This window comes from Ursus americanus, chromosome 24, assembly GCF_024610735.1.
Source record: "Ursus americanus isolate L20-20 chromosome 24, mUrsAme1.1.p, whole genome shotgun sequence".
Classification (NCBI taxonomy): domain Eukaryota; kingdom Metazoa; phylum Chordata; class Mammalia; order Carnivora; family Ursidae; genus Ursus; species Ursus americanus.
The window spans coordinates 45,976,671-46,000,718 of NC_142150.1; the positions used below are offsets into that span (position 1 = coordinate 45,976,671).

The 24,048-nt window shown below is 61.3% G+C and overlaps 1 protein-coding gene across 6 annotated transcripts; it reads left to right on the forward strand.

Annotated features, from left to right (window-relative positions):
• The first annotated feature begins 4,940 nt into the window (after positions 1 to 4,940).
• On the forward strand, positions 4,941 to 22,886 carry IGF2 (insulin like growth factor 2). 6 transcript variants are annotated; one of them, XM_045770747.2, is made up of 4 exons: positions 4,941 to 5,025; positions 17,090 to 17,252; positions 19,094 to 19,254; positions 19,433 to 22,886. In XM_045770747.2, exons 2-4 carry the CDS (start codon positions 17,090 to 17,092, stop codon positions 19,670 to 19,672), a joined length of 564 nt encoding a protein of 187 aa, XP_045626703.1. In that variant the 5' UTR covers positions 4,941 to 5,025; the 3' UTR covers positions 19,673 to 22,886. The 6 variants fall into 6 exon arrangements, with proteins under 6 accessions (XP_045626703.1, XP_045626704.1, XP_087711258.1 ...); XM_045770748.2 differs by lacking the exon at positions 4,941 to 5,025 and adding an exon at positions 11,659 to 11,777; XM_087855132.1 differs by lacking the exon at positions 4,941 to 5,025 and adding an exon at positions 14,102 to 14,361 and having other exon boundaries at positions 19,103 to 19,254.
• The last annotated feature ends 1,162 nt before the right edge of the window (positions 22,887 to 24,048 follow it).

A 24,048-nucleotide genomic window follows, 5' to 3' on the forward strand; every position in this document is an offset into this window, starting at 1 on the left:
GAGCTTTTATTAGTGTTTTCTCTGTGTCATACACTGATTCCAGGCTTCTGTGTCCCGGCACATGGGACTAGTGGGACCAGGGGAGGTGGAGGCCCAGGGGGTGGCCCAGCTTGCCCACCTACATGGGCAGAGCCAGAATGTGAACCGGGGCCAGCCTCCAGGCCTCCTCCTGCCCACCCCTCCCCTCCCCTCCCCTCCCCTCCATCATGCCCTGCTCCCCTAGGGCGCTTGTGTTGTGGCCTGGGGGCCTTCAAGCCTGCGTGCAGCCCCCAGCAGTCTCCCCTGGCTGGTCAGACTACCTGCTGCACAGATGCGGGGAGCTGAGGGTATCCAATGGTGCCAGTCTTCTGGGACAAAACCTAGCTCATTCAGGATGGGGTTCTCTCCATCCCTGGGTTTGGTAAAGCGACCCTGTTGTTATCCAGGCGGCACTATTGCTGATTTAGGGAAGCTAGGCTTTTCGAGGCTGTGGCTGCACGTTGAGAAGTGGCCACAAGGTGTCGGGCTCGGGCCAGATTTGGAAAACCTTGCTTGTGGACCAGGCTTGGAGAAAATTCAGCCCACCTCTGTTCCTCCCAGGGTCTCTGTCTCAGGAAGGGGGTCCTAACATTAACATTCTTACCGGAGCCTCCCAGTAATAGATCTGATTTTATTCTGATACAAATATAATACATGCCCCTCTAATTTTAAGAACACAATGGTGCTTCTGGAAGATGTCCCAGATTGCACCTGTGGTTTTGGGCATCTGCCGTGCCACATCCTCTGGTGTCAGGGAGTCCCCCAAGGGGAGGAATTCCCTTAGGCCTCCCTCCACCGCTTGTTCTGTAATGCCAGGATGGAGGCGGATAAAAGCCTCCCATCTGAGCACACACAGGTGCAGAGCCCACCTGCACCCTGATGCTGGAGAGGGCCCCAGCTCCATAGAGACAAATGTCCTTTTGCCCTCCTCCAGCCCTCTCCCCAGAGTGCCTCAAGTTGTACTAAAACCCTGTACTCTTCCGCTGTAATTCTAGAAGCAGCCACCAGGTGTCAGCATGAGGCCGCTCAAGCCTCCAAGCAGAGGAAATTCCACATTTGGGATTTCTGGGGGTGTCCCAGAAGTCTCCTGAATAAATGAGGTCCTGGCCAGAACCCCAGGACGGGATGATCCTCACCCAGGCCTAAAGACAGTGGGGCAATAAGGATTTTGTTATGAGGTGTCCCTGCAAGTCTGAGGGAGAGGTTTAAAATCCCAGTGAGATTTACTTCAATCAGGAACTCCAAACTTGTCCCTTTTGTGTTCCTTCCTACTACCTGTATCCTTTATTGGCCATGTGCTCTCCCTCCACCATGGAAAAGAAATGGAATCCAGGGCTGTGTGTCCCAGCCCTCACACCCACCTCCCTGACCCAATGCCTCTAGTCCTGCTTCAGTGGTGCCATGGCTTAGCTAGTCTTCCATGGGCCCTCCCCACCCTGACCTCTACCCTCTGCTCCCCTTTTCTTGCTTAAGCACTCTGGGTTCCAAGATTCTGGTGGATTAAAATCGCCCTGCATGCTTCCCTTTTGGGGCAGGCCTGAAATGGGAATCCAGATTAGGGCAGAACTCAGATTCAAGACACTGTTCTGGGGCTGGGAGCTTCCACATTTCCAGGAAATGATCTATGAGTTTGAAAGTCTACTTCTTTTTTAGCCCCTTAGGTGCCCACCTTCTCAGTTTGGTGGACTTCCTCTGGAACCCTCATGTCTGGTTTAGGATCGGCTCTTACACTCTCCCTAGCCCCACTTGTGGCTTGGCAAGTCCCAGCTAAGTCTTCCCATATGGACCTGGCAGTAGCTCCTTATAACATCTGTGTATCTTGAAGCAGACACAGGGGACAACACAGGATGCAAAGCCTCCAAGCCACAGAACCCACAGCAGAGTCAGAGCCAACATGAGCAGATAACTGCTGTACTCCAAGAACTGTGGGCTGCTTCACACTGACTCCCTTCTATGTGCCCCAGACCTGGCTCAGGGCCCTTTAGCATCCCTTCATCCCTCCCCATCCAAGAGCCTAGCAAGGAGCCACCTGCCTTCTTCCTGTAGGGTGGTGTGGCTCTGGAGCTTCTGCATCCTTTGGGACATACCTGCCAGATCTGAGTGCCCCCTCATGTCTCTCTTCCCCACCAAAAGTCCTGTCTTCCCACTGGCTGCTCCAGCTAAGGAAAGGAGTTCAGGTGAGGGCTTGAGAGAGAAAGGGACAGTGAGAGTTAAACCCCAGCATGTGCCAGTTACCTGGGTAAGCTGGGGTGCAGGGTGCTGGGGGATGTGGGACTGGAAGCCTTCTCGGAAGTGCACATGTCTTTGCCTCTCAGTGAGTCTTTGCTCTGCTGCCTGCTCTCCCTGCAAGCCTGGAGGAGGGGTTTAAATTCCCAGTGAGATTTAGTCCAATCAGTCTGCACATCTGCCTGGGCCTCCCCCAGCTGCTGATGGCTCTGAGACTGTGCCTTGATTGGAGTTTCAGCTGGGCTCAAAGGCTGTGAACCCAACATTCCACCTTCAGTGCCTGTGAGCAGTACTGGTGCTCGGAGCTGCCACCTGCCACCACACTTGTGGTACGGGGGCCCTACCAGAAGTGATTGGTGAAGGGAGGAAACTCCCAGATGAGGCCCCTACCCATGAAGGAAGAAATGACATGAAGGTGCTGCACTGCAGCTGCCTTGGAAGCACCTAAAAAGAGTTTTTTCTGACCACTCTTGAACCCTGCTTCTTTCTGCATATGGCCAGTCGCCATTTTACCCGTGCCACGCCCACTGGCATTCCAGGGTGTCAAATGACTGCCAAGTGTCAATCTCAGGAGGCCCCACCCACTCCCCACCCCTCCACATAGTCCCACCTCCTGAGGGAGTGCTTCCGGTCTGTGCCCCCGCCCACACATGACTCTCTGTGGGGTCAGGGAGTGGGCCAAATCTCCACCCCCCTTGTGCACTGTGCCCTGGTGTGAGAAGGTGCCACAGCCAGCTGCCCAGTGGCCCCAGCACTACCGAGTTGGCGCAAAGCTACCCAATTTGGAGGGGCTTGAGGAAAGACGTGGAGGGGACGAGGAGGTGAGGGGCAAAACTGTAATTTCAGTTGGCATTTGAGCAGGTGCTGTGCTCAGCGGTGGAGAGCCTCTCCCGCTTCTAGGGGCTACTATAATGCACACTCTAAAAGTGCCCTTAATCGTTTCTCCAGCCTCAGCCTCGTCCCCCTCCTCCTCCTCCACGTCAACCCGGCTGGAGGGTCTGGGCACCACAGCCAGAGCACCCCCTGCTTTGGCGGCGACTGCTAATACTGGCCCGACCAGCAGATCATCAGCCGGGCAGTTTCGGCAGAGAGACCTGGGCACCAGTGACTCCCCAGTCCTCTTTATCCACCGCCCGGGAACTTCGGGGACTACGCAGCGACTAGAGTACAGGTGACTGGGCTTCCCTCACTCTTGCTGCAGCCTCTGTGTGAGAAACACTGCATGCTGAGTTGAGGCATGGGTGGGCTGGGGTCTTGGGGCAGCTAATAGGATTCCTGTTTCTGCAGGAAGGACAGAACCTCTGCGGTCAGAGGGAGGGCCTGTGCAAGCTGTCTAAGAATAGCCTCAACTTGGGAGGGGACAGGAAAAACAAGTGGGGAGGGGTCTCTTCTCTACGGCTGCACAGAGCCACAGAGGCTTTTGTGGGAAAATAGGTTTTCCTTTACTAATCTGCCAGGCAAAGTGGGAGGGGCAGGGGTGGAGGGTAGGGCTGTTCTCAGCAGGAGTGAACAGCTGTTTTTGCAAATGTAAAATGCAGGGCTTTTCTGTGTGAGAAGTTTGCTGTTGCACGCCCCCCCATCCCAACCAAAGACAAACAGGAGACTGTGCAGAGGGGCCAGGGGCCCGAGATTTTGCAGCAGTTTTTTTTTTTATGCCATTGTAAAAGTAAAGCTTCCCCCTCTCCCCACTCCCTACACCTCCCAACCATAACCAAAGAATCCCAGTAAGTAATTGGGAAGGAGAGTGAGGAGGAGACAATGAAGGCCCATATGCCTTGGTACCCCACAGCAGGACTGAAAGAGTAAAGCTCCTCTCTCCCTGAAGGCATGCCCAGTTCTCCTGGTGCCTCTCCTGTCCAAAGAACTGAGCCCTGGGGCAAGGGCAGTTTCCTAGGGGTGTGCATAATTCTGCACATGAAGTTTCTCTCCCCTCCACCCAGGGGTCCCAGACTTCTCCATATAGCCGGTGTGGTGTCTGTGGGGACAAGTTTCATTTCCCCATGGAAGCCCAGTGTCCCACCCCAACAACCCCAACCATCCAACTGATTTCTTCATACAGAACTGTGTCCTTTGGTTTGTGCCTGGTCCCTCCTTGCTTTCACCCAAGATGGGAATGTTGAAGTGTGGGGTTGTCATATTGTGTACTGTGGTCCCCCAAGGCAGGCCTTTTGTGTGCAGCCCCACCCCATGCCCAGGCAGAAGTATACACCAGCCAGGAAGCAGCAGCCCACCCAACAGAAGGGTCTCCTGCCTCTTCGTGGGCATGCACCTTTGCAGGCTTGGCTGCTGGGAAGGCGAGCTCTAGGCGAACTTCGCCTTCCCTTGTCATTTGAAAAAGGGGGAGCTAGGCAGCCAGAGGGACAGGAAGGGGAGCTGCCACCCAAAACCCTGGCAAGGTGACCTGCAGCCCTCCCCACTGAACAGCCAGGGGACAAGGAGAAAGGGACCAGGGACCGGTGCTGTAGCTTGGGGGGATTTGTTTTAAAAGTGCTCATCTCAGGAACACCTTTGTGTTTTCCCCAGGGGCCGAAGAGTCACTGGTGAACTCCTGGAGGAGGAGGTGGACCCCAAGCCCCAAAGCCCCACAACTCATCCAGCAGAGCCCCCTGCCCAGGTTGCCCACCAGCTGGAGCCACAGCTCGAGCCGCAGCCGCAGCCCAAGCCAAAGCCGGCCAGAGCCACCCAAGAACCCAGCCCGGAGGTGAGCTGCTGTGGCCTGTGGCCCAGGCGGTCCCCACGTGCTCAGAACTGAGTCCCACAGCCAGCCCCAGTCCCACAGAGGTGAGTGTCTTCAGACTCCCAGGGCAGGGCTGAGGTGTCCGCTGGCTTAGCTCTCCAAGTGTCAGGCTTCCTGCAGGGGCCTCCTTTCCTTAGGTTCATGGAGCAACCCCCCCCCACCAGGCCCAGAGTCACACCGTGGGCATCTGTGATTCAGGGGGTCTGCTCTGCTCCGGGTGTCTGTCCCTCAGTCGCTTGGGTTGCGGGTTGCTCGGGTTGCTCAGAGTCGCTCAGGTGTGGGCACAGTGGCTCCTTGAAGTCTGGGCTCCTCTGGGGGTCCTTGGAGGGGAGCTCCTGGCTGGAGGAAGGGCAAGGGATGGGGAGGGAGCAGTCCATGGGAGAAGGGGGGGACAAGGACAAGGTGGGGACAGAATTGGAGGAAGGAGAATAAAAGTGGGCGGGAGGGGGGAGAACTCATCAATTGGGGGGAAAGCGGGAGACCCCAGGCAAGCTGGCTTCAGCTGGGGCACCTGAGACCCAGGTCCTCCCTGCCCCAGGGCTCCTGGGCTGTGGGGTCTCACACCAGTGGCTTGACCTCTCTGTGTCCCCATTTGTCAAAGTGGGTGGCAGTCGCAGACCTCCTGGCTGTTCAGTTGTGAGGAGAAAGGGAGGTCGTGCCCCAGGGGCGGCGGGCGGCAGAGGCACTCTTGAGAGCAGCGGGGGCCATACATGCACCGGTGTCAAGATTCCATTGTGTTCGCTAGGCCGCCAGGCCGGAGGGGCTTCCTGTGTGTGTGAGTGGGGGCTGGCGGGGGGGGGGGGACTAGAAAGGCCCTGGGACCAGAGTGCCTGGGACACTTCGGGAACAAGCTCAGTGGTGGTGGCAGCGCCGGTTCACGGACAAGGTACTGGGCTGGGGGCACAGGCTGAGCTGCCCTGAAAGGGGGTGCTCTGCTCCAAGGCCCTGGGGAGCTTTAGAAGTGGGGGCAGGATGGGTCTGTGTTCTTGTACTGGACCCAAAAGTGATGGTGGCCACCCTTCCCAGCCAGCAGGGAGGGATCCAGCAGGTGACCCCCTTCTCGGCTGGTTGGCCCATCTGAGAGAGAGGCCAAGAATGTTCTTTTAAAGGTGTCTTTGTTTCAGACACTACAGAAAATAGTATAATAGTGGCCTTGCCTGGGTCCTTCCCCAACATGCCTGCCCAGCCCCCTCCCCTGCGGCCCCCACCAGACCCCTACCTACTTTGGGCTTCTGGTTTATGGATCAGTGGCTGTGGTGCCTTGTGCCTTGGGTGGCTTGAACCGTTGTTGTCGGGTCTTGGTGGTTCCAGTTGGGTCCCCCGTCCATGGCTTCCAGCCCAGGCTGTCGCTGAGCCGGCGTCCCTCCTGGAGCCCAGTGCGTGGTCTGTGCCTCAGTGGCCGGTGTCCTGCGGTGGGTGAGGGAGGGGTGCTCAGGGACCCTCGGAGAAGGGAGCATAGTTTGCAAAATGCTGGGCTTGGTCCGAGTGAGTGGGAGCGGCCAGCTCTGAGCCAGAGCTGTGGGAGGAAACTGAAGGAGAAAGGCCGCCTGCTGGGAGCAGGGGAGTGAGGGAGCCGGGAGGCGGGCGCGAGAGCAGCCGCAGGCCTGGGGCGTAGGGGCCAGGCTCTTAGGGTGAGTCCGAATTTGGGGGAATGATTATTCTCTGTGGAGCATGGATTTGCGGTCTGCGGGGGGAGGCTCCTGCCGTCGCTGGGGCTGGAACAAGGCAGGGGGAAGGTGGCACTAGGCTGAAGTTCTGCCAGCCAGGCTCTGGGCAGGAGAGACCCAGTCCCACAATATGTTCCGCTAGTGCTGTTCCCTTCCTACCGTGAAGGGCCGGAAGTCGGGGAGAGCCTGACGCTGGTCCTGGCTGGGGGCAGCCAGTGCCTTTTTTGAGCCCTAGGGTGACCCGGATCTGCCCCTGCCAACCCTGCCCCTTTAGCCACACTTTTGACTAAATAAGGCGAGGGCTCAGCGGGCAGCCCTGTGGGGGAGGGAGCGCATGTGCACCCCCCCTCCTTGCCCCAGTGGCTCAGCCTGGCACCCCAAATTGGCCTCAGCCTTCCTACCTCCAAGGTCCAGGCAGAGGCTGGGAGGGCACGTCTCCATGCACCGGGCAGAGGCTTCTCCAGGGCAGGCGCCTGTGTGGGCAGAAAGCAGGGGAGGGACCGACTGAGAGGCCGCTGTTGTGATTGCCCCCCCATGCACCCCAGCCAGGGTGAAAGCCCACGCTTTGAAAAGGGGCTCTCACCTCAGCTTCGCCTCCCCCCCACACTCCCAGCCTGGGAAGCAGGCCTGGAGGAAAGGTGGGGAGCCCAGAGCAGAGCCACAGGGAGCCCTGTGTTTGTCCATAAGCGGAGGCCCTCCGGAGGATTTGGAATCTGCTCTGAGCTGTCAGAGACTCAATTCCCCACCCCAAAATTCACAGGTCTCCACGCAGTGGGGAGCGACTTCAGGCACCCAAGCCTTCCCTGCTGGAGGCTCCCTCCTGGCCCTCCCTCTGTCCCCAGGCACACCCGCACAGGCCTGAAAGCCAGGGACACAGGAGGCTACAAAGCTGGTGGAGAGGGGAGGGGGCGGTGATGGGTGGGGGGAGACAGGCCAGATGTTCTTGGAATGGGACACAGGGTGATTGATGCGGACTGGAATTTGAAGGGGGAACATTCCCCACGTGCCTGGGGCTCTGGGTGGAAAATGGGCTGTTTTTCATGGTGGTGGGGGGGGGGTCTCCCTGTCTTGCCAAAATAATGTGAAGGGCTGCCTCAGCCCTGACTGGGTCCCCACACCTGTCCAATGGCATTAACCCCTGCCTTCCCAGAATATCAGGCTTTGAGCCGCCCCCTTCTAACTGGGGTCCTTCTGTGGGGACAAGCGATGCCCGCTGTAGGGTCCCCGGGATCCCCACCATTCCTCTATCCCCCAGCAATGCCTTCTTCCTGGAATCTCCGTACCCCTCAGATACCCCCACCCCGGGTCGCTGGCCCCCACAAGAGCGCTCATTTCCGAGGGGGTGACCGCGTTTCTGCCAGCAGCGCCTTGCGCCTGCATCGGCTTCAATACTGGCTTGTGAGCAACTGGGCTTTCCCAGCCGGGACAGTGAGGCTTTCCGCGAAAATTCTCTTTGAGAAAACGAAAGGAGACCCCTGGCGCCCCGGCCACCGTGCCATGCCGCCCCCATTCCTTCTCCCCCGTGTCTCTCCTCTTCTTCCTCATTCCCTCCCCTCCTTCGTGTTAACCAAGCAAAACTGGTTTCGCCCCTGTGTGGGGACCGGTTAAGGCCCGAAGGGCGCTCGCGGAGCGCCTCGGCGCACGGGGGTGGCCGTCTGGGGTGCTCTCGGGCCCCCAAGCCGAGCCGGGGACGAGCCTGCCCGCGGCGGCCGCCCAGCCGCGGCTTCGCCTAGGCTCGCAGCGCGGGAGCGCGTGGGGCGCGGCGGCGGCGGGGAGCGCGGGGCCGTCCTCGGAGGCGGCCGAGCGGGGAGCCTGGAGTCCCGGGAGCGCCGGGGCGCCGCGCCCAAGTCGCTCCCTCGCGGCTCCCGGGTTCCTCCCTTCCTCCCGACGCCTGCTCGGCCGGCTGCTGCCGCACGCGCGCTCACAGCGGCCAGAAGACCAAAGAAAGAGCAGCGATATTTCTTCCGGGGCGCGCGCCCCAGGGAGCCCGGCGCTACCTGCCCGCGCAGCCCGCGCCCGCTCCTGTGTCCCCCGGGGAGGGCGCCACTGCTCCGCGCGTGAGCCCCCAGACGCGGGGGAGCGGCGGCGGCGCCGCGCCTCCCCGGCCCTGGGAGCCCGGCCACTCCCGTGCAGCCCTCCACCTCCGGGGTCCCAGCCCACCGAGCGACCTCCCTGCTCCCACCAAACGCCGACGTTATTTTTTCTGGGATCCTCCAAATTTAAGGCTTCCTCCCTAGTTCTCCAAACACATCCAGCATTTCCCAGGCCACAAGAATTTTCTGGGACATCAATTTCCGGGGACCTCGAGAAACGCAAGCCCCCGCTGGCTTCCCCAGATTCACCTGGTGGCCTGGATCCCCAAACTCATTGGGCATTTTCTCCCAGGCTTTTAACAGTTGTATATAGCCTGCTGCAGACTCCGCCAGTTTACACACCGCCAAGCCGGTATCCCCTACAATTCCAGCATTAACCCCGGGTCCTGTGGTCAGGCTGACCAATCTCCTGGCTCCCCAGAAGGTGGGCAGTGTTTTTCTGGCACTCGGGCACCGTGTCTCCAAAACAAATGGAGCTTTTCCCCATGCCTCCATAATTTTGGACATTAACTGTAGGGTCTCCCAAGCTAGTATACTTGTCCCTGTACTGGCTCCCCCACACTGAAGCCCTGGTCTCCTGGCTCACCACGGTTTAGGACACTGTCTGCCGGGTTCCACAAATTTATTGGCACCAGTCTGGGTTCCCTAAATTTTACACAAAGACTCCCAGGTCCCCCCAAATCATGAAGCAATTTTCCCAGAAGCCTCCGAGTTTGAACGTGGCTTCCTATTTCTTCCCTAGAATTGAGGCACTGCACCCGGCCCACACCAGGCCCTTTTCTGAACCCTAAATCCTCTGCGCTCTGCTGTCCTGACTTCCACAAAGTTGAGAGGATGATTTCTAAGCCCCAGATCTCACTAAGCAATATTTTTGTCTTGGGGCGCGTTCATTTACAAGACTCTCCAAGCTTCCTGGCCACTAATCAGGTCCCTTATGGACGAGACACTGTCACCCAGCCCCGGAAAGCACACTGAGCAATTACTGGAGATGTGCTTCCTTGTGACCCTGTGAGCTGGTCAGGTTCCCCTGGGTCACACCACGCAGGAAACAAACCCTTTGCACAAAACCTATGTCTCCCTGTACCGGGCTCTGTTGGGTGTCCCCAGTAAACAAATATTCAGAACATGTTCTCTTCACCATAACATTTTGAGTATTAAAACATTCCCTGTGTCCCACTGGCTTGCTGACAAAAATCCGGATTTTCTGAAATTCACACAGTAATCTCAAAGCCCAGGATGACACTGGACCCTTCCCCTGATCCCTTGTATTTGAACATCCTGAGCTCTCAAATATCACTCATTGCTCTCCAGGCCCGGAAAACAGTCACAGAACGGCATTGATCTCTTGGACTCCCGAGCATTCTGCACACCCACAAAGTCACCCAGAATGTAAGCAACATTTCCTGGGTCTCTCACATACTGCAAGTTCCCTGTAGATCACCAATTTTGGGACACTGATTCTCCAGGCCTTGCGACCTATGAACTCTTAATCTTTTTCCCCTAAAACTTAAGATATTGACCCCCAATTTTCCTGAGGACTCTCAGCAACTTCCCTGGATCCCCAGATTAAAAAATTATAGTTTCCTGGGGCCTCCAAATTGAGACATGTCTCCCAACCCTCCAAAATAAATCCCCTCTCCACAAAACAACTGAGTTTTTCTTGAACATTGATTTTTGGGTCCCCCGGTTTTATGACCCTTGCTCCCCAAGTCCTCCTAAATTTAGGCAACTTTCCATGCCCCCCCAAAATGAAAATGATCAGGGACCAAAATATATCCTAGAAACCCTAAGTCTTATGAGCCTGTATCCTATAAGCTTCCTGGCTATTACCCGGGGTCCCTGAGATTTAGACATCTGCCTCCATTGGACATTTCCCATGGATCCCCAAAACTTGGGACATGTTTTGCTAGGGTTCCCCAAATGCAGACAGTGACCAAGCAAACGGGATATTTTTTCCTGCTCACCAAAAATAAACTAATTGAAACCAATTAAAATTAAAATATAGGCGGACATGGATTTTTCCGCATTTCCCAAATGTACTGATCACACCCCAGGTTCCCCCAAGTTTAGACAGTGTTTCTTGACTCTCTAAAGGACATTGTGAATTGGCCCCAGAGCCAAGATAATTATGGAGGTTACTTCCTCGGTGGCACCCGCTTCCAGGCCACTAACTTGCATTTCTAAATTGTGGAAGTGAATCTCTACTTCCCTCCACCACACTGAGATTTCGCTTAGATCCCCAAAATGGGTTCAGTGTTTCTCTTCTCCCAATTTCAGATAACGTGCCTCTGAGGTCCCCCCATTTCATGCTGAGAATTTTCCCAGAGTCACCCCAAAACCTATCTTCCACAAATTGGCCTGGGGTTCCCCCTAAACTTGCTGACCAAGATGCTGGGTCCCCCATATTTTAGAACTGGATTTCTTGTTCCCACCCCCACCCCCTTTGCACTGAGCAATGTCCCCTGATCCTCCAAACTTGGACCCTGGATCCTGAGTCTCAAACATAGTCACTGATTACAGTCCCCCACACCAACGGGGCCTCCCTCGGGTCTCCTACGTCGGGACACTAGTGCTTTGAGCCGCAAACCAGACAGAGCTCTGACTTGCGTTCCCGATATTTGGGCATTGTTCCCGGCCTGCCGGCAGCCCTCTGCACTTTTCCCAACCCCGCTCGCGGCGGGTACTGGTTTCAGCCTCTCTTCGTCTCCTACGAAGGACCCCGAGCTCCTCGGATTTGGGAAATTTCTCTCTGTATTCCCCAACACACTTGGCCCGGCAGCGTGTCCGCCAGGACGTGGGCAGTGCTGCTCCCGCGTCCAGGAAAACGACTGGGCATTGCCCCCAGTTTCCCCCAAATTTGGGCATTGTCCCCGGGTCTTCCAACGGACTGGGCGTTGCCCCCGGACACTGGGGACTGCCCCCGGGGTCTCGCTCACCTTCAGCAGCGTCCGCCGCCGCCGCAGAGCGCTTGCTCGCTGCCTCGGCTCCTCGTGCGCCCACGGACGCAGCTTCCAGCCTCCAGCCTCCAGTTTTGCGGTGAGCTCCCCGCCGCCTCCGCGGCCCATGCCGGCTTCCCCGCCCGACCCGCCACCGTCCCGCCGGGGCTGGCGCTCGCCTCGGGAGGCCGCCGGGGCCACCAGAACCCGGCGCAGGAGCCTGTTGAGGGCTTGCGGCTCTGCGGCTGCGCTCGCTGGGACCTGGCGCCCCGAAACCTGCGCCGCTCTCGTTTGCTCTTTGCAAAGATCACAGTCGTGGGGAAGGCGCCTTGGTGGCCCCGAAGCGGGGAGGGCTGGGCGCTGGGTCGGAAGTACTCCGAGAAGAGGCGCACCCCGTTCGGGCGGCGCGGCGCCTCCAAGTCCGCGGGTCAGGGGACTCGGGGAGGCGCGCGCGGAGCGCGGGCGAAGTGATTGATGGCGGAGCGAGGGGGCGAGCCGGCGCGGGCTTCCGCCGGCGGCGGCCCCTTCCCCTCGGAGAGGCGCGGGTGGTCGGGGCGCCGAGGGGCGGGCGAGGCGCCGGGGCTTGTGCGTGGTTTTGACTTGGTAAAAATCACGACTTCTTACGTCGTCCAAACTCTCCAGGAGATGGTTTCCCCAGATCCCCAAATTATCGTGGTGGCCCCCGGGGCTGAACCCGACTCTACGCAAGTCCAACGCACTGAGGACGGGGGAATCATTATCCGGATATTTTGGGTGGGCCCCAAAGGCGAGCTGCTTAGACGAACCCCGGTGAGTTCGGTCATGCAGGTAGGATTTGAGCGCTGTTTCCCGCCCTGCTCTTCTCTCCCCGGCCAGGCGCAGCCTCAGCAGGCCCCACGTCTGGCCCCAATTCGGGCCTGGCCGGGCCGGCCCTCCCCAGGAACCGCACCTGGCGGCCGCCGCAGCTACACCCCGGCTCCCGCGCGGCACCGGGGGGCGCTCAGGCTCCGGCTGCCGCGACTTCAGGCGCCGCGCCTGCTCGGGCAGGTGGAGGCTGTGCGCCGTGCCCGCTCCCGGGGATTCCTACTTCCCCTACAACTCCCCGCGGGACTCGGGGACCCCCGACCCGGCGCCGAACCACCTGCGCCCTCCCTCTTGATCGGGCGCCCCCTCCGCGTAGCTCCCGGCTGTACTAGGACCTGGGACACCGCCCACCTTTCTCGCTTCGCGTCCCCCGCGTGCGCGAGCCTAGAAACCCCTGGTTCTCCGGAACCCTAAAGGGGTCCCCCCAACACTTTAGAACGGAGACTCAGGATTTCTTTCGCATTCTGCCGCTCCCCGCCCCCAACCCAATTTCGCCGCGAGCACCCCACAGCCCCCCCAACCGTCGCCCCCGGACCCGGAGCCCCCCAGCCGCTCGCCCCCCCTTGCTCGAGCCGCGGGGGCGGTCCGGAGGGCGGGGCCAGGGCCCCGAGGGCGCCCATTGGCGCGGGCGCGGGGCCAGCGGGGCCCGAGCGGGCGCCGCGCCGCGGGGTGGCGCGGCTATAAGAGCCGGGCGTTGGCGCCCGCAGTTCGCCTGCTCTCCGGCGGAGCTGCGTGAGGCCAGGCCGGCCCCCGGCCCCCCCTTCCGGCCGCCCCCGCCTCCTGGCCCACGCCCGCCCGCGCTCCGCCCGCCAGCGCCTCCATCCGGCCGGCGGTCCCGCGTCGTCGCCGCCCGCCGCCACGCTGCTGACTCCCGCCTTGGGCGCCGTCGGCGGGGCCGCGCTCCGCCGGGCCTGCGGATCCCCGCCGCCTCCTCTTCCATCTACCTCAACGCCCTTCTCGCTTCGCCCGAGGAGGCGGTCCCCCCCGCAGGCAGTCCGGCTCGCAGGCCGCCGGCGTTGTCATCCCCCGCGCTGCCCCCAGCCCTCCCCGGCGCGCGGCCCACCGCTCCCCTCCTCGCCGCGTCCCGAGCGGCTCGGCGCCGCCACCGCCACCGCCACCCCCCCAGGGCCCGGGCCTGCGACGGCAGAGGGCTCCGTCGGCCCAATCCGAGCTGGGCGCCCGCGGCCCGGGCGATCCTGCACTCCGCCCCCCTCAGCACCTTCCCCGGCCCTCGACGTTGCGCCCTGCCCTCGCTTCTCTGTGCTCCCCCGACCCCTCTCTAGCCTCTGGTCCTGGCGCCCGCTCTCTGCTCTCCCGCAGCCTGCCCTTCGCTCCCTCCCGCCCCCCCCCAGCTCCTCGCCTCCAACTCCCTCCCCCTCCACGCCCGCCCTCTCGCCTCGCCATCCCGAAGTGGATTAATTATACGCTTTCTGTTTCTCTCTGCGCTGTTCTCCCCCGCTGCGAGCCTGCCCGCCTCTCGCTGTCCTCTCTCCCTCTCGCCCTCTCTTTGCCCCCCCCTTTCACGTTCTCTCTGTGTCTCTCACTATCTCTGCCCCCTCTATCCTTGATACAACAGCTGACCTCATTTCCCGATACCCTTTCCCCCCCAAAAGTACAACATCTGGCCCGCCCCAGCCCGCAGACAGCCCGCCCTCCCCAAACAATCAGACGAGTCCCCCCCCCAAAAAAGCCATCCCCCCGTTCTGCCCCGTCGCACATTCGGCCCCCGCGACTCGGCCAGAGCGGCGCTGGCAGAGGAGTGTCCGGCAGGAGGGCCAACGCCCGCTGTTCGGTTTGCGATACGCAGCAGGGAGGTGGGCGGCAGCTGCGCCGGCTTCCAGGTAAGCGGCGTGCGGGCCGGCCGGGCGGGGAGAGGGGCCCGGGCAGGCCCCGGTCGGGGGCTGTGGGTCCGGCTCCCTCTGGCGAAGTCCGCGCTCTCCCCTGCGCCGCCGAAGTGGGGGTGGGTGGGTGGGTAGGGGCTTCGGAAAGTGCCAGGGGAGGTGTGAGCTGTCTGCAAAGGCGACTTCCTGGTCGGTTTGTGGGTGCAGGGGAGTGTTGCTGGGCGTCTGCGATCCGTGCCGTGTGGGGGAGGGCCCTGTCCCCCAGGGTGCTGGGTAATGAGGAGGGGCGCAAGTCTCAGAAACCCACCCTGCTATGTTGACTCCGTGCCAGCAAGACTGAAGGAGGAAAACGGGGTGGGCGGGGCCAGGATGGAAGAGGGGGCGAGCTGGCAAGAGGCTCAGAGGAGGCGCCACATTTGCAGTGGACCCCCCCACATGCTCCCCCTTTCCCTGTGCCCAACATTTCCACGCAGGAATCTGGGGAGAGGGGCTCGTTGGAAGCTCAGAAGGGCAGGAGTGTACAGCCCATAGAGGGTAGCTGCCCCTGCCCAGTGGGCAGATGGAACTTTCCATACAAGGAGGTGTAAAGCAGCCCCCCTCCCTTACCTCCCCCCGCCACATTGCCTTGTGCCTAGATGGGCTGGGGGTGCAGGATGAGCCCCCACCCCACCCCCACCCCTTGGTACTTCGCTGAGGGATGGTCCAGGGCTAGCTGTTGGGGGTGCAGGAGAGAAGGGACTGGCTGGGAGGGCGCAGGGGGCGGGAGCAAAGGGGGCGGGGGGAGTGGTCAGCAGGGAGAGGGGTGGGGGGTAGGGTGGAGCCCGGGCTGGGAGGAGCCGGCTCAGACATAAAAGCTGGAGCACTGACCAGCCTGCAAACTGGACATTAGCTTCTCCTGTGAGGCAGCCTTCCAGCCTCCTCCTCCTCCTCCTTCTCTCCCTCCTCCTCCGCCAGTCCCAGCGAGCCTCCTGTCCAGCTGCAGGTAACCAGGGCTGTTGAGCGAGGACCCCTCTGCCCTCCCGCTCCGGCCTGCCCGCCTGCTGATGGCCTCAGGCCTCAGCCCCTCTGCCCCTCCTCTCTGCCTCTACCCTCCTCACCCCTACCCTCCCTCCTCCCGGCCTTGCTCACCTGGCCCACACCTCTGCGTGCCTCTCCTTGTCTTCGGCCTTGGCTCTCCGCGGGTGCTCTGGACCGGACACCGCACTGGAGTGGCCGGGCTTGCAGGAGGACGCAGCTGGCGCTCGGCCGGCGCCCAGTCGCTAGCTGGCCAGATTGTTCTTAGAATTTGGAAGGGGGCGGCAGTGGGGGCAGCCTGGGAGCTTGGCTGGGGCCCGGTCCAGGGCAGAAGGAGGTGAGCGGGGTGGCACTTTAGATGCTTCTGTGGATCAGGCCACTGCTCTTCGTGGAGTTTCAGCGAGATTGCGCTCCCTTCTGATTCCCCCTTCTCTCCTGCATGATTTCTGGAGTCGGAAACCCCTGGGCCCAGCACACAGCAGCCGGGCTCCAGGCTGGGAAGGGGCATGCTGCTTGGACCCCCATGCCCACCCGGAGTGGAGCCTGGGAGGGGCACCTGTGGGCAGGCTGCCCAGCCCCTGGCTTGGGTAGCATCGGGGTGCCAGTGGGCTCAGAGGCACTGGGCCGTTACTGTTGCCCCAGAAGGAGTTTGTACCTGGGCCAGCGGAGGGCAGGCTGGGGCTGCCCCCCTGGAGGTGGGAGGGGGGTTCCACTTTCTGGAGGGAGCAGGGGCAGCTTGCTGTGTCTACAAGAGAGCCTGAGGCCCCTCCCAAGCCCCTCAACCCTGAAGGGACCTGGTTAACCCTCAGCCGGGCCTGCAGGCACACAGCCGTGCAGGGGGTGTGTCCTTCCAGACCGGGCCCTGAGGACCTGGTGTCCAGCCTCCAGTGGCCTGACCTGTTCTCTCCGGCTCCCAGGGTGGGGTTTGGTACCCCAGTGGGGTGAAGGTGGGGTGATCCCAGGGGGACCTTGAGGCCCTGGGTGGTGTGATGCCAGGCCTGCAGGGGAGGCTTTTAGCCTTTGTGTTTTGGGGTGCCCAGAGCAGCCTGGAGTGGGGGACTGAGCAATTCAGGAGAACAAGGGCCCTGGGAGTGTGGTGGGCACCGTGCAATAACCACCAGATCCTTGACCTGAGCTTTGCTCAGCCACAGACGGGGAGGGTGGGGGAGGGGAAGGGGTGGGACCGGACCGGCAGGACCCCCTGCTGCTTGGGGGGCTGGTCCTCTGGGATGCACACGCTCTGTGGTGGGGTGGGGCTGTCTGCCATCTTGGCTGATGCTGGGAGGTCCAGGAGTGGCTACTGCCCTGTGCCGGCCCCGCCCCCATGACTTCATAGGACAGAGGCCAGGTTCAGTGTCCAGCACTGGCCCCTGCAGCTCTGGGTGTGGCCGAGCCCCTGCGGCGGTGACGATGGGGGGATCACCCCCACGTGGAATTGCTGACCCGCGCTGGTGCCGGTGGTCACACATATCCGCTCAACCTCTCACCCGCCGGCAATGGTGCAGCCCGCCTTGGGCAGTGAGACACGTGTGATTTCTGCAATTAAAGTGATCACGTTTAGGAAGACACGTGCTTGAAACTAACTTGAAATTAGGAGATGGCCGGGCTGGTGTCTCCGTCGTCGGGGGAGGGGGCGGGGGCGGCCTCTGCTCCTGGACTTGGCCCCTGGCGGGCCAGGGCGGGCTCGCTCAAGGCCTCTTCTCTCCGCCCCCAGATGCCGATGGGGGTCCCGATGGGGAAGTCGATGCTGGTGCTGCTGACCTTCTTGGCCTTGGCCTCGTGCTGCTTTGCTGCTTACCGCCCCAGTGAGACCCTGTGCGGCGGGGAGCTGGTGGACACCCTCCAGTTTGTCTGTGGGGACCGCGGCTTTTACTTCAGTAAGTAGCTCAGTGTGCGGTGGGGCAAGGGGGAGGGCGCACACAGCAGGTGCCCAATAAATGCTGGAGTCCTTTCCCAGACACCTACGGACACCCTCCAGGACACCTGGTGTGGGGGGCCAGGCAGAGGGAAGCTTCTGCAAGGTGATGGCCCCAGGCTTCTCTGAGACTTCATAAGCCCAACTGCACCCACATTTATTGGGTACCTGCTGTGTGCCTGGGGGGTGCTCACACCCCTGATTTTCCCGCAACATGGTTCAAAGTCGAACACTGTCCTCCTAGGAAGGGTGGTATCTGTGTGGGGGCCAGAGCACGGCAGGCATGGGTGGGGGCACAGGGTGGGCTGGATGAGGTGGGGTGGCAGGCCCTAGCAGGGAGGAGGACTTACCCTCCCTGCCTCTCCGGGACCTGCTTAAGGGCAGGGCGGTGAGCACTGAGGTTCGCTCCACATTTCCATGGTGCCTGACATTTTGACAGTGCGATTATCTGAATTAAAGTTAGATAAAATCGGTGGGAGACCAGTAAAAACAGAAGTGTCTGTCATATGACCCCCATGTGGGGGCGCTCAGCTGGGCCTGGGCATATGGGGAAAGAAAGGAGTGCCTGGGGGAGGGGACGCACGCCCGAGGGGCGGGCCACAGTGTGGGGTGCCCACCTGCTGGCCCTTGTCCTCCTGCTTCTCTCTTAATTTTCAACCCCCGGTGGGCTTTCCCTGAGACCTCTGCTTCTCCTTGCCCCGTCCCTCGGTGGGACCCCCAGTCGGAGGCGATGTCTTCCTCACGGGTGTGGGCCCTTGCCCTCACCTCCCAGAAAGCCGGGCCTCCCTTTTCTCGTCTATGGGATGGAGCGGGGAGTGTTTATCTGGATAATGGGAGGAACTGGGGAGAAGGCCCAGGCCGACCCTGAAGGTGGGGTGGGGGTGGGGGTGAGTTGGCCACCACCCTCATGGTCAGACCCAGCCCTCCTCACGTGGCATCCCTCTCTGTAGCCTCTACTTACCCACAGACGCCAGCCTTGGGGTCTCAAAGCTTCTGTCTGAAAAGCTCTCCTGCTTCTCCTTGCTTCTGAAGCCCTGCCCGCCCTGGCCTCGCCTGTGTCCTCTCTCGCACCTGCCTTGTTTGGGGGCAGGAAGTGTAGGGTCTGGTGCCCAGGGAGTGGGTCCCCTGCCAGGAGGGCAGGGCCCAGCCCTGACCCGTGGGACCTCCTCCCCAGGGCGCCTGCCCTCGGCCCCCCAAGGTGAGGGCCGGGACTCTTCCTCACAGCTGACCTTGGAGCCCGAGCAGCGGAGGGACGGGGAGGACGGGAGGAAAGGAGGACGTGGTTTCATGCAGGTCCTCACTCCTCCCCTCCCGTCTTCCTCTTCCTCTCTCAAGCCTGCGGCATCTCGGCGTCTCGAGGGCTTCGGGCCGCCCAGGCTCCTGCTCTGTTCAGGGATGGCACTTGCGTCCCAGCCTGGCCTTCAAGAGGGGACCCTGTGCCCCCCAGCGTGGGGGCTGGACCCCTCCCGGGCGGCCCCGAGCGAGGCTCCCGCCAGCACATTTTCCCCACCTCCCTGGGCAGTGGCACCCGGAGGCTGTGTCCACCTTCCACGCGAGCAGGGAGGCACCAAGAGGCCAGGGGCTGGTCCTGGAGCACGCTTCCACTCCTGTCCTTCCTGGGCACCCTGCCTGCCCACTCTCTCCCCCTTCCTTCACGAGGCTGGCCGCCCCTGCGGGCCCCCCACCCACCAGGTGGTTCTCCTCTTCTCCCGCCCCAGCCCCTGGGGCAGCCACCGGCCAGAAGCCAGTTCTGGGGGGCCCGTGCGGGCCGGTGCTCACGTGCGGCTCTCCTTCCCCCTGTGGGACTTCCAGGCAGGCCGGCAAGCCGCGTGAGCCGCCGCAGCAGCCGTGGCATCGTGGAAGAGTGCTGCTTCCGCAGCTGTGACCTGGCCCTTCTGGAGACCTACTGCGCCACCCCCGCCAAGTCCGAGAGGGACGTGTCGACCCCTCCGACCGTGCTTCCGGTGAGAGGGGGCTGGTGTCGGGGTGCAGGGGCGTCGCCTTGGAGCCAGGGGACCAGGGCACGCAGCATGGGCCCCCATGCTGCGGATGTGGCCAGTCACCCACCGGAGGGGAGCGCCGAGCCCCTGCGGGTCCCCCGTGAGCTGGGCGCCCCCTGACTGGCCCTTCCCCCCCCTTCAGGACAACTTCCCCAGATACCCCGTGGGCAAGTTCTTCCAATATGACACCTGGAAGCAGTCTGCCCAACGACTGCGCAGGGGCCTGCCTGCCCTCCTGCGTGCCCGCCGGGGTCGCATGCTCGCCAAGGAGCTTGAGGCGTTCAGAGAGGCCAAGCGTCATCGTCCCCTGATCGCCCTGCCCACCCACGACCCCGTGGCCCACGGGGGCGCCTCTCCGGAGGCATCCGGCAATCAGAAGTGAGCCAAAATTTCGCGTAATTCTGCAAGATGGCACTGTCCACCTCGTGCCCTCCTCTTGACCAGGGGCCGTTCCATCGGGCCCCGCCTCTGACACCTCTCGGGATCGCGTTCCCTCTGCGGGCTCCCCCATCCCCAACCCCTGCGCCCCAACCTCCCCATGTCAGGCTCTTCTGTCCTTGCCCTGTCCATCGGGCTGAGGAAATCCTACCAACATCTCTAAAAATGTACAAATTCGATTGGCTTTAAATATCCCCCCAAAATTACCCCCCAAATTATCCCCAAATTGCACAACCAAAAAACTAAAACTATGAACCCCTAAATCTCACACACACACACACACACACGCACCAGTCCCCTTAAAATGATTTGGTTTTTTAGAAACACCAGGAATGTTAATTAGCTTAAAAAAATATATCTAAAATTATCAATTGGCTAAAAAAAAAAAATACCAAAACAAAATTGGCTTAAAAACAATTGGCATCGTGAAAGAATCAGGCCCCCCCTTCCTTCTCTTCCCCAGGGACCTTGAGTCAGATTGGCTGTGGGCTCGGGACCTGACCTCCAGGAGAAAGGAAGGGACCCCAGATCCGCAGGTAGACACGTCATGGTCTCTGCCGGCTCCGGCCTCCTCGGGCAAAACTCTGGTCGTGTTTGGGGAGAACTGGCCATCCTCACAACAGCAAAGCCCCAGCCTGGTTCCTCGCTCTGTTTCCCATCCTCGAAAGTCACCAGGGAGCTAGATGGGGGTTCCCAGTGAGACCGAAGGAGGGGAGCACAGAACGTGAATGCCGAAATTTGTGAAAATAAACTTTAATTGGCACAAACCCCCATACACCCTAAAATCCATCCTCCCCAAACTCACACATCCCAAAATCTTCCATCTCAGTTTACACCCTAAAAATCACACGCACCCACATGCATCCCTGCAGACACCCCCCACATGCACGCATACACACGCTCACACACACATGCACACACACGCTCGACACACCCGCTCACGCACACACGCACGCCTGCTCACACCCTTCTGCGCACACGCACGCCCTCACGCCCTCGCACGCACACACGCACGCAGATGGGTGAACCCAGCACGGTGCAGGTCAGACTGCGCTCTGTCTCAGACCCTTCTCTAAGTTGCTCATTGGTGATGTTTTCATGTTCTGTGCTCCCCTCCTGACCCCTGGGATGCGCTCCTTGGGTGGGAGAGGGTGGTCCATCTTTCGGAGATCAGGGAGGTGGCGTTCCCCACGGCCCCCGTGGTGCGAGCCCAATGCCCCCAGGCGCCACGAGCACCTGTGCCCCTTACCATCGTGCAGAGCGAGGACCGGGTTTGGCCAGACTGGAGGTGGCTGTAGCCGAGCAGAGACCAAGACGTGCCCTACCACGGAGCCTGACCCCCTAGGCGTGCTCCTTCGAGAAACATCTGGGACCCCCAGCACACCTAGGGACCATCCTTGCCAGCCTTCTGGGGGCCTCTCAGAAATGGGGGGCTTCCTAGGAGGCCGGCAACGGTGGTGGGGAGTGTGGGAAGTCTGGCGGTTGGAGGGGCGGGTGGGGGGCAGTGGGGGCTGGGTGGGGGGTGCTCTGGAGTAGGAGGTTCTCCTGCGAGGTTTGGAGGAGGAGAGTCAGGAGTCGCAGGTGCAGAATTACAGATCCAATCAGGAGCCCAGATTTACGCCGATTGATCTCTTCCCCCCTTTAATTGGTTTCTCCTGGGGCTTTTTTCCTTTTTTTTTTTTTTTTGATCCCTCCTTAGCTTTTTACGCGCTCACACACCAAATTAAACTTACTCCCGTCCCATGTAACAGGGGAGCAGTGACAAAGCAATGATGTACGAAGCCATCACCACCGCAGCAAAGCCGCGCGTCCTGCTCTCCGCCATTTATCGCCCTGATTCGGTTTTTGTTTTTATCTGTCCCTGTCGCTTGGGTTGAGTCGAGAGTGGGGCCTCCGTGGGGCGCTGGCCACTGCGCCCCATGGAGAAGCCAGAGGGAAGGGAGTGGGCCGCTGCCCAGCCTGGCCTCCGGGGACAGTGGCTGGTCCCCGGGGGTCCTGAGGGGCGGAGGAGGGGGTGGGGAGGCGTTTCTCTGGTGCGCAGAAGGTGCTCGGAGGCCATCAGGAAGGGGCCCCCAGCTGGCCCAGGCCGGCTGGGGGGGAAGGGGCTGCAGGTGTGAGAGTGGAGGGGCTCCATCAGGCTGGAGCAGGTGGCCGCCTTCTGCGCACTTGGGGAGCCCTCCCCTCGCCCTTCGGTGACACCTTGCCCACCTCCTCAGCACCCTGTCTTGTCCCCAGGAGGCTCAGAGCTCCGCGGGGCCTCCTGGGGCCCAGGCGAGGTGAGGTCGGGGAGTAGGGGAGGTCAGAAGGGTGCAGACCCCGCAGAGCAGGAGAGCTGCAAGAGTGGTCCATCTACTGGGGTTGCTCGGGCCCCGAGGCCCACGGGTCTGGCAGTACCGAACCAGCCACCATCTCGGCGCCTAGGGCTGTGGCAGGGATCCGGGCAGCTGGGAGGTTTACCTCACCCCCGCTTTTGCCCCCAGCGCAGTCCCCCTGCACGACAGCCCGACTAGCATTCTAGAGGCCTGAGGCTTCTGGGCCCCAGTGACGGGGCTGGCACGACCCTGGGGGCGGTACGTGTCAGCCCACCAGCGGCACAGAGGGTCCTTCGGCAGGCGTCCGGGGAATGGGCCATTCGCACCATTGGACAGAGCCGAAAAGAGCCAAATTGTTGTAATTGGGACCCAGACAGATTGGCCAGAGATCCAAAAAGACTTGGAGGCACCCCAAATTGTCTGCCCGTCCTGCCGGATGCCCACTCCCCCAGTGTTAACGTTCTGCCTCTCGTGGGGTGGGTGCTCCAGGGCCATCTGCCGACGCCCCTCTGTGTCCCCCAGCAAGCAGCTCCCCCAGGGTCCCCAGCCATCCCGAACCCGGGCCCCCATCTGACGTCCCGAGCCCTAGCTGTGGCCGTCCATCTTTTCTCCCCCTTCAACTGTCTTCAGCGGGACTCCCTCTTGGGTCCCCCCCCACCATCACCTGAAGACCCCCCACGTGCCGAGCACCGAGTGCCACCTCACCACTGTCGCGGTCCATCTGGCAGTGGCCATGCGGGCCTCCACTCGACCCCTTTAACATGCTGATATTTCTGGCAAAATTCATTGCTTGGGTTTTGTCTTTAACGTTTATCGCTCGCCATCCCAATAAAGCATTCAAATTTATCTTTTTCTGAGTCCTCTGCTCTTTCATGCGCCTCCAGGGTCAAGGAGGGAGGGAGGGGGCCCCGGGGGTGCAGGTATCCCTCTGCTGCCTCACAGCACGCATGGCCAGTGAGAACAGCCCGAAAGCCTGAGCACTCTTAGTAGGGACCATGGACACCTACTTGGGGCCAGCGGCTCTGGGACAACCTCAGGCACCAAATCCTCAAAGATGGGGTGTCCTGTGGCAGGAGGGGCCCCTGGGGGGTGGTTTCCAGGGTCCGCTGATGAGAAGTGAAGTGGCTTCACTGTCAGTTCCAGGGACCTCTCCCAGCCTGGGGGTGGGTGCTGGGGGCCCACCAGGTTCTGAAGGTTCTGGAAACCGGCTGTTGCTGGAGATGGGGATTCGTGTCACCTGCCCGCCCAGTCGCACACACAGACATGCTCAGTGTCCCCCCAAGATGGAAGCTGCAGCAGAAATCCCCTCCTCCTCAGCCCTGTACCCCCCTCCCCCACTGCTCTGAGCTTCAGGACCCCTGGGCTGGTAAGAAGGTGGTCAGGCTGGCATCCCTGATGCTTGAGGCCTGAGCGGGCTGCCTCCCCACCCCCACCCCCCAAGCCCTGGGTCGTCAGGTGCTCCATAGTGGGTAGAGGGGTGGTGGGGCCAGGCAACATTCAGCAGGCAGGCCCAGGGCTCTGTCTGGTTTGGGGGAGGGCCTCCCACCCTGAACCCCGTCTTTCTTTCTGTTTCTAGTATTTTCTAGTATTTCCCGGCCTGGTGCTGGGCCATAACAGGCTCAAAGCCAGTCCTCCAAGGGTTCGAGTGGTGTCCACACGGGTGGTGGCCATGCTGCCCACCCTCACTGCACTGAGAATTCCAAGCAGGGGGACTGGGGGGCTGCCTGGAGGAGGCAGGACCAGTCTCCAAGGATGAGGGAAAGAGCCAGCTGGATAAGGACACCATGCCCATCTTGGGGCAGCCTGAGGCGACAGCGGTGAGGCTGGGGGCCCAGGTGGGGCAAAGGACGCACACCCCACAGTGAACCACCCTGCCCAGGTCTCCCCACCCTGGAGACCAGGTCTGAGCCTGCCTCCCACACAGCCCTGAAGATCCACTGAGCCCTGGCTGCCTCCCCTCCTGGGACCCTTGGGGCACCGGGCTCAGGGTCCCGCTTCCTCCGAGCTC

Excerpts from the sequence above, each read along its gene's own strand:
- IGF2 (XM_045770747.2), top strand. The coding sequence starts at position 17,090 with ATGCCGATGGGGGTCCCGATGGGGAAGTCGATGCTGGTGCTGCTGACC. Across the intron at positions 17,253-19,093 it reads GGACCGCGGCTTTTACTTCA|GACTTCCAGGCAGGCCGGCA; the intron begins GTAAGTAGCTCA and ends TTCCCCCTGTGG. Across the intron at positions 19,255-19,432 it reads CCCCTCCGACCGTGCTTCCG|GACAACTTCCCCAGATACCC; the intron begins GTGAGAGGGGGC and ends CCCCCCCTTCAG.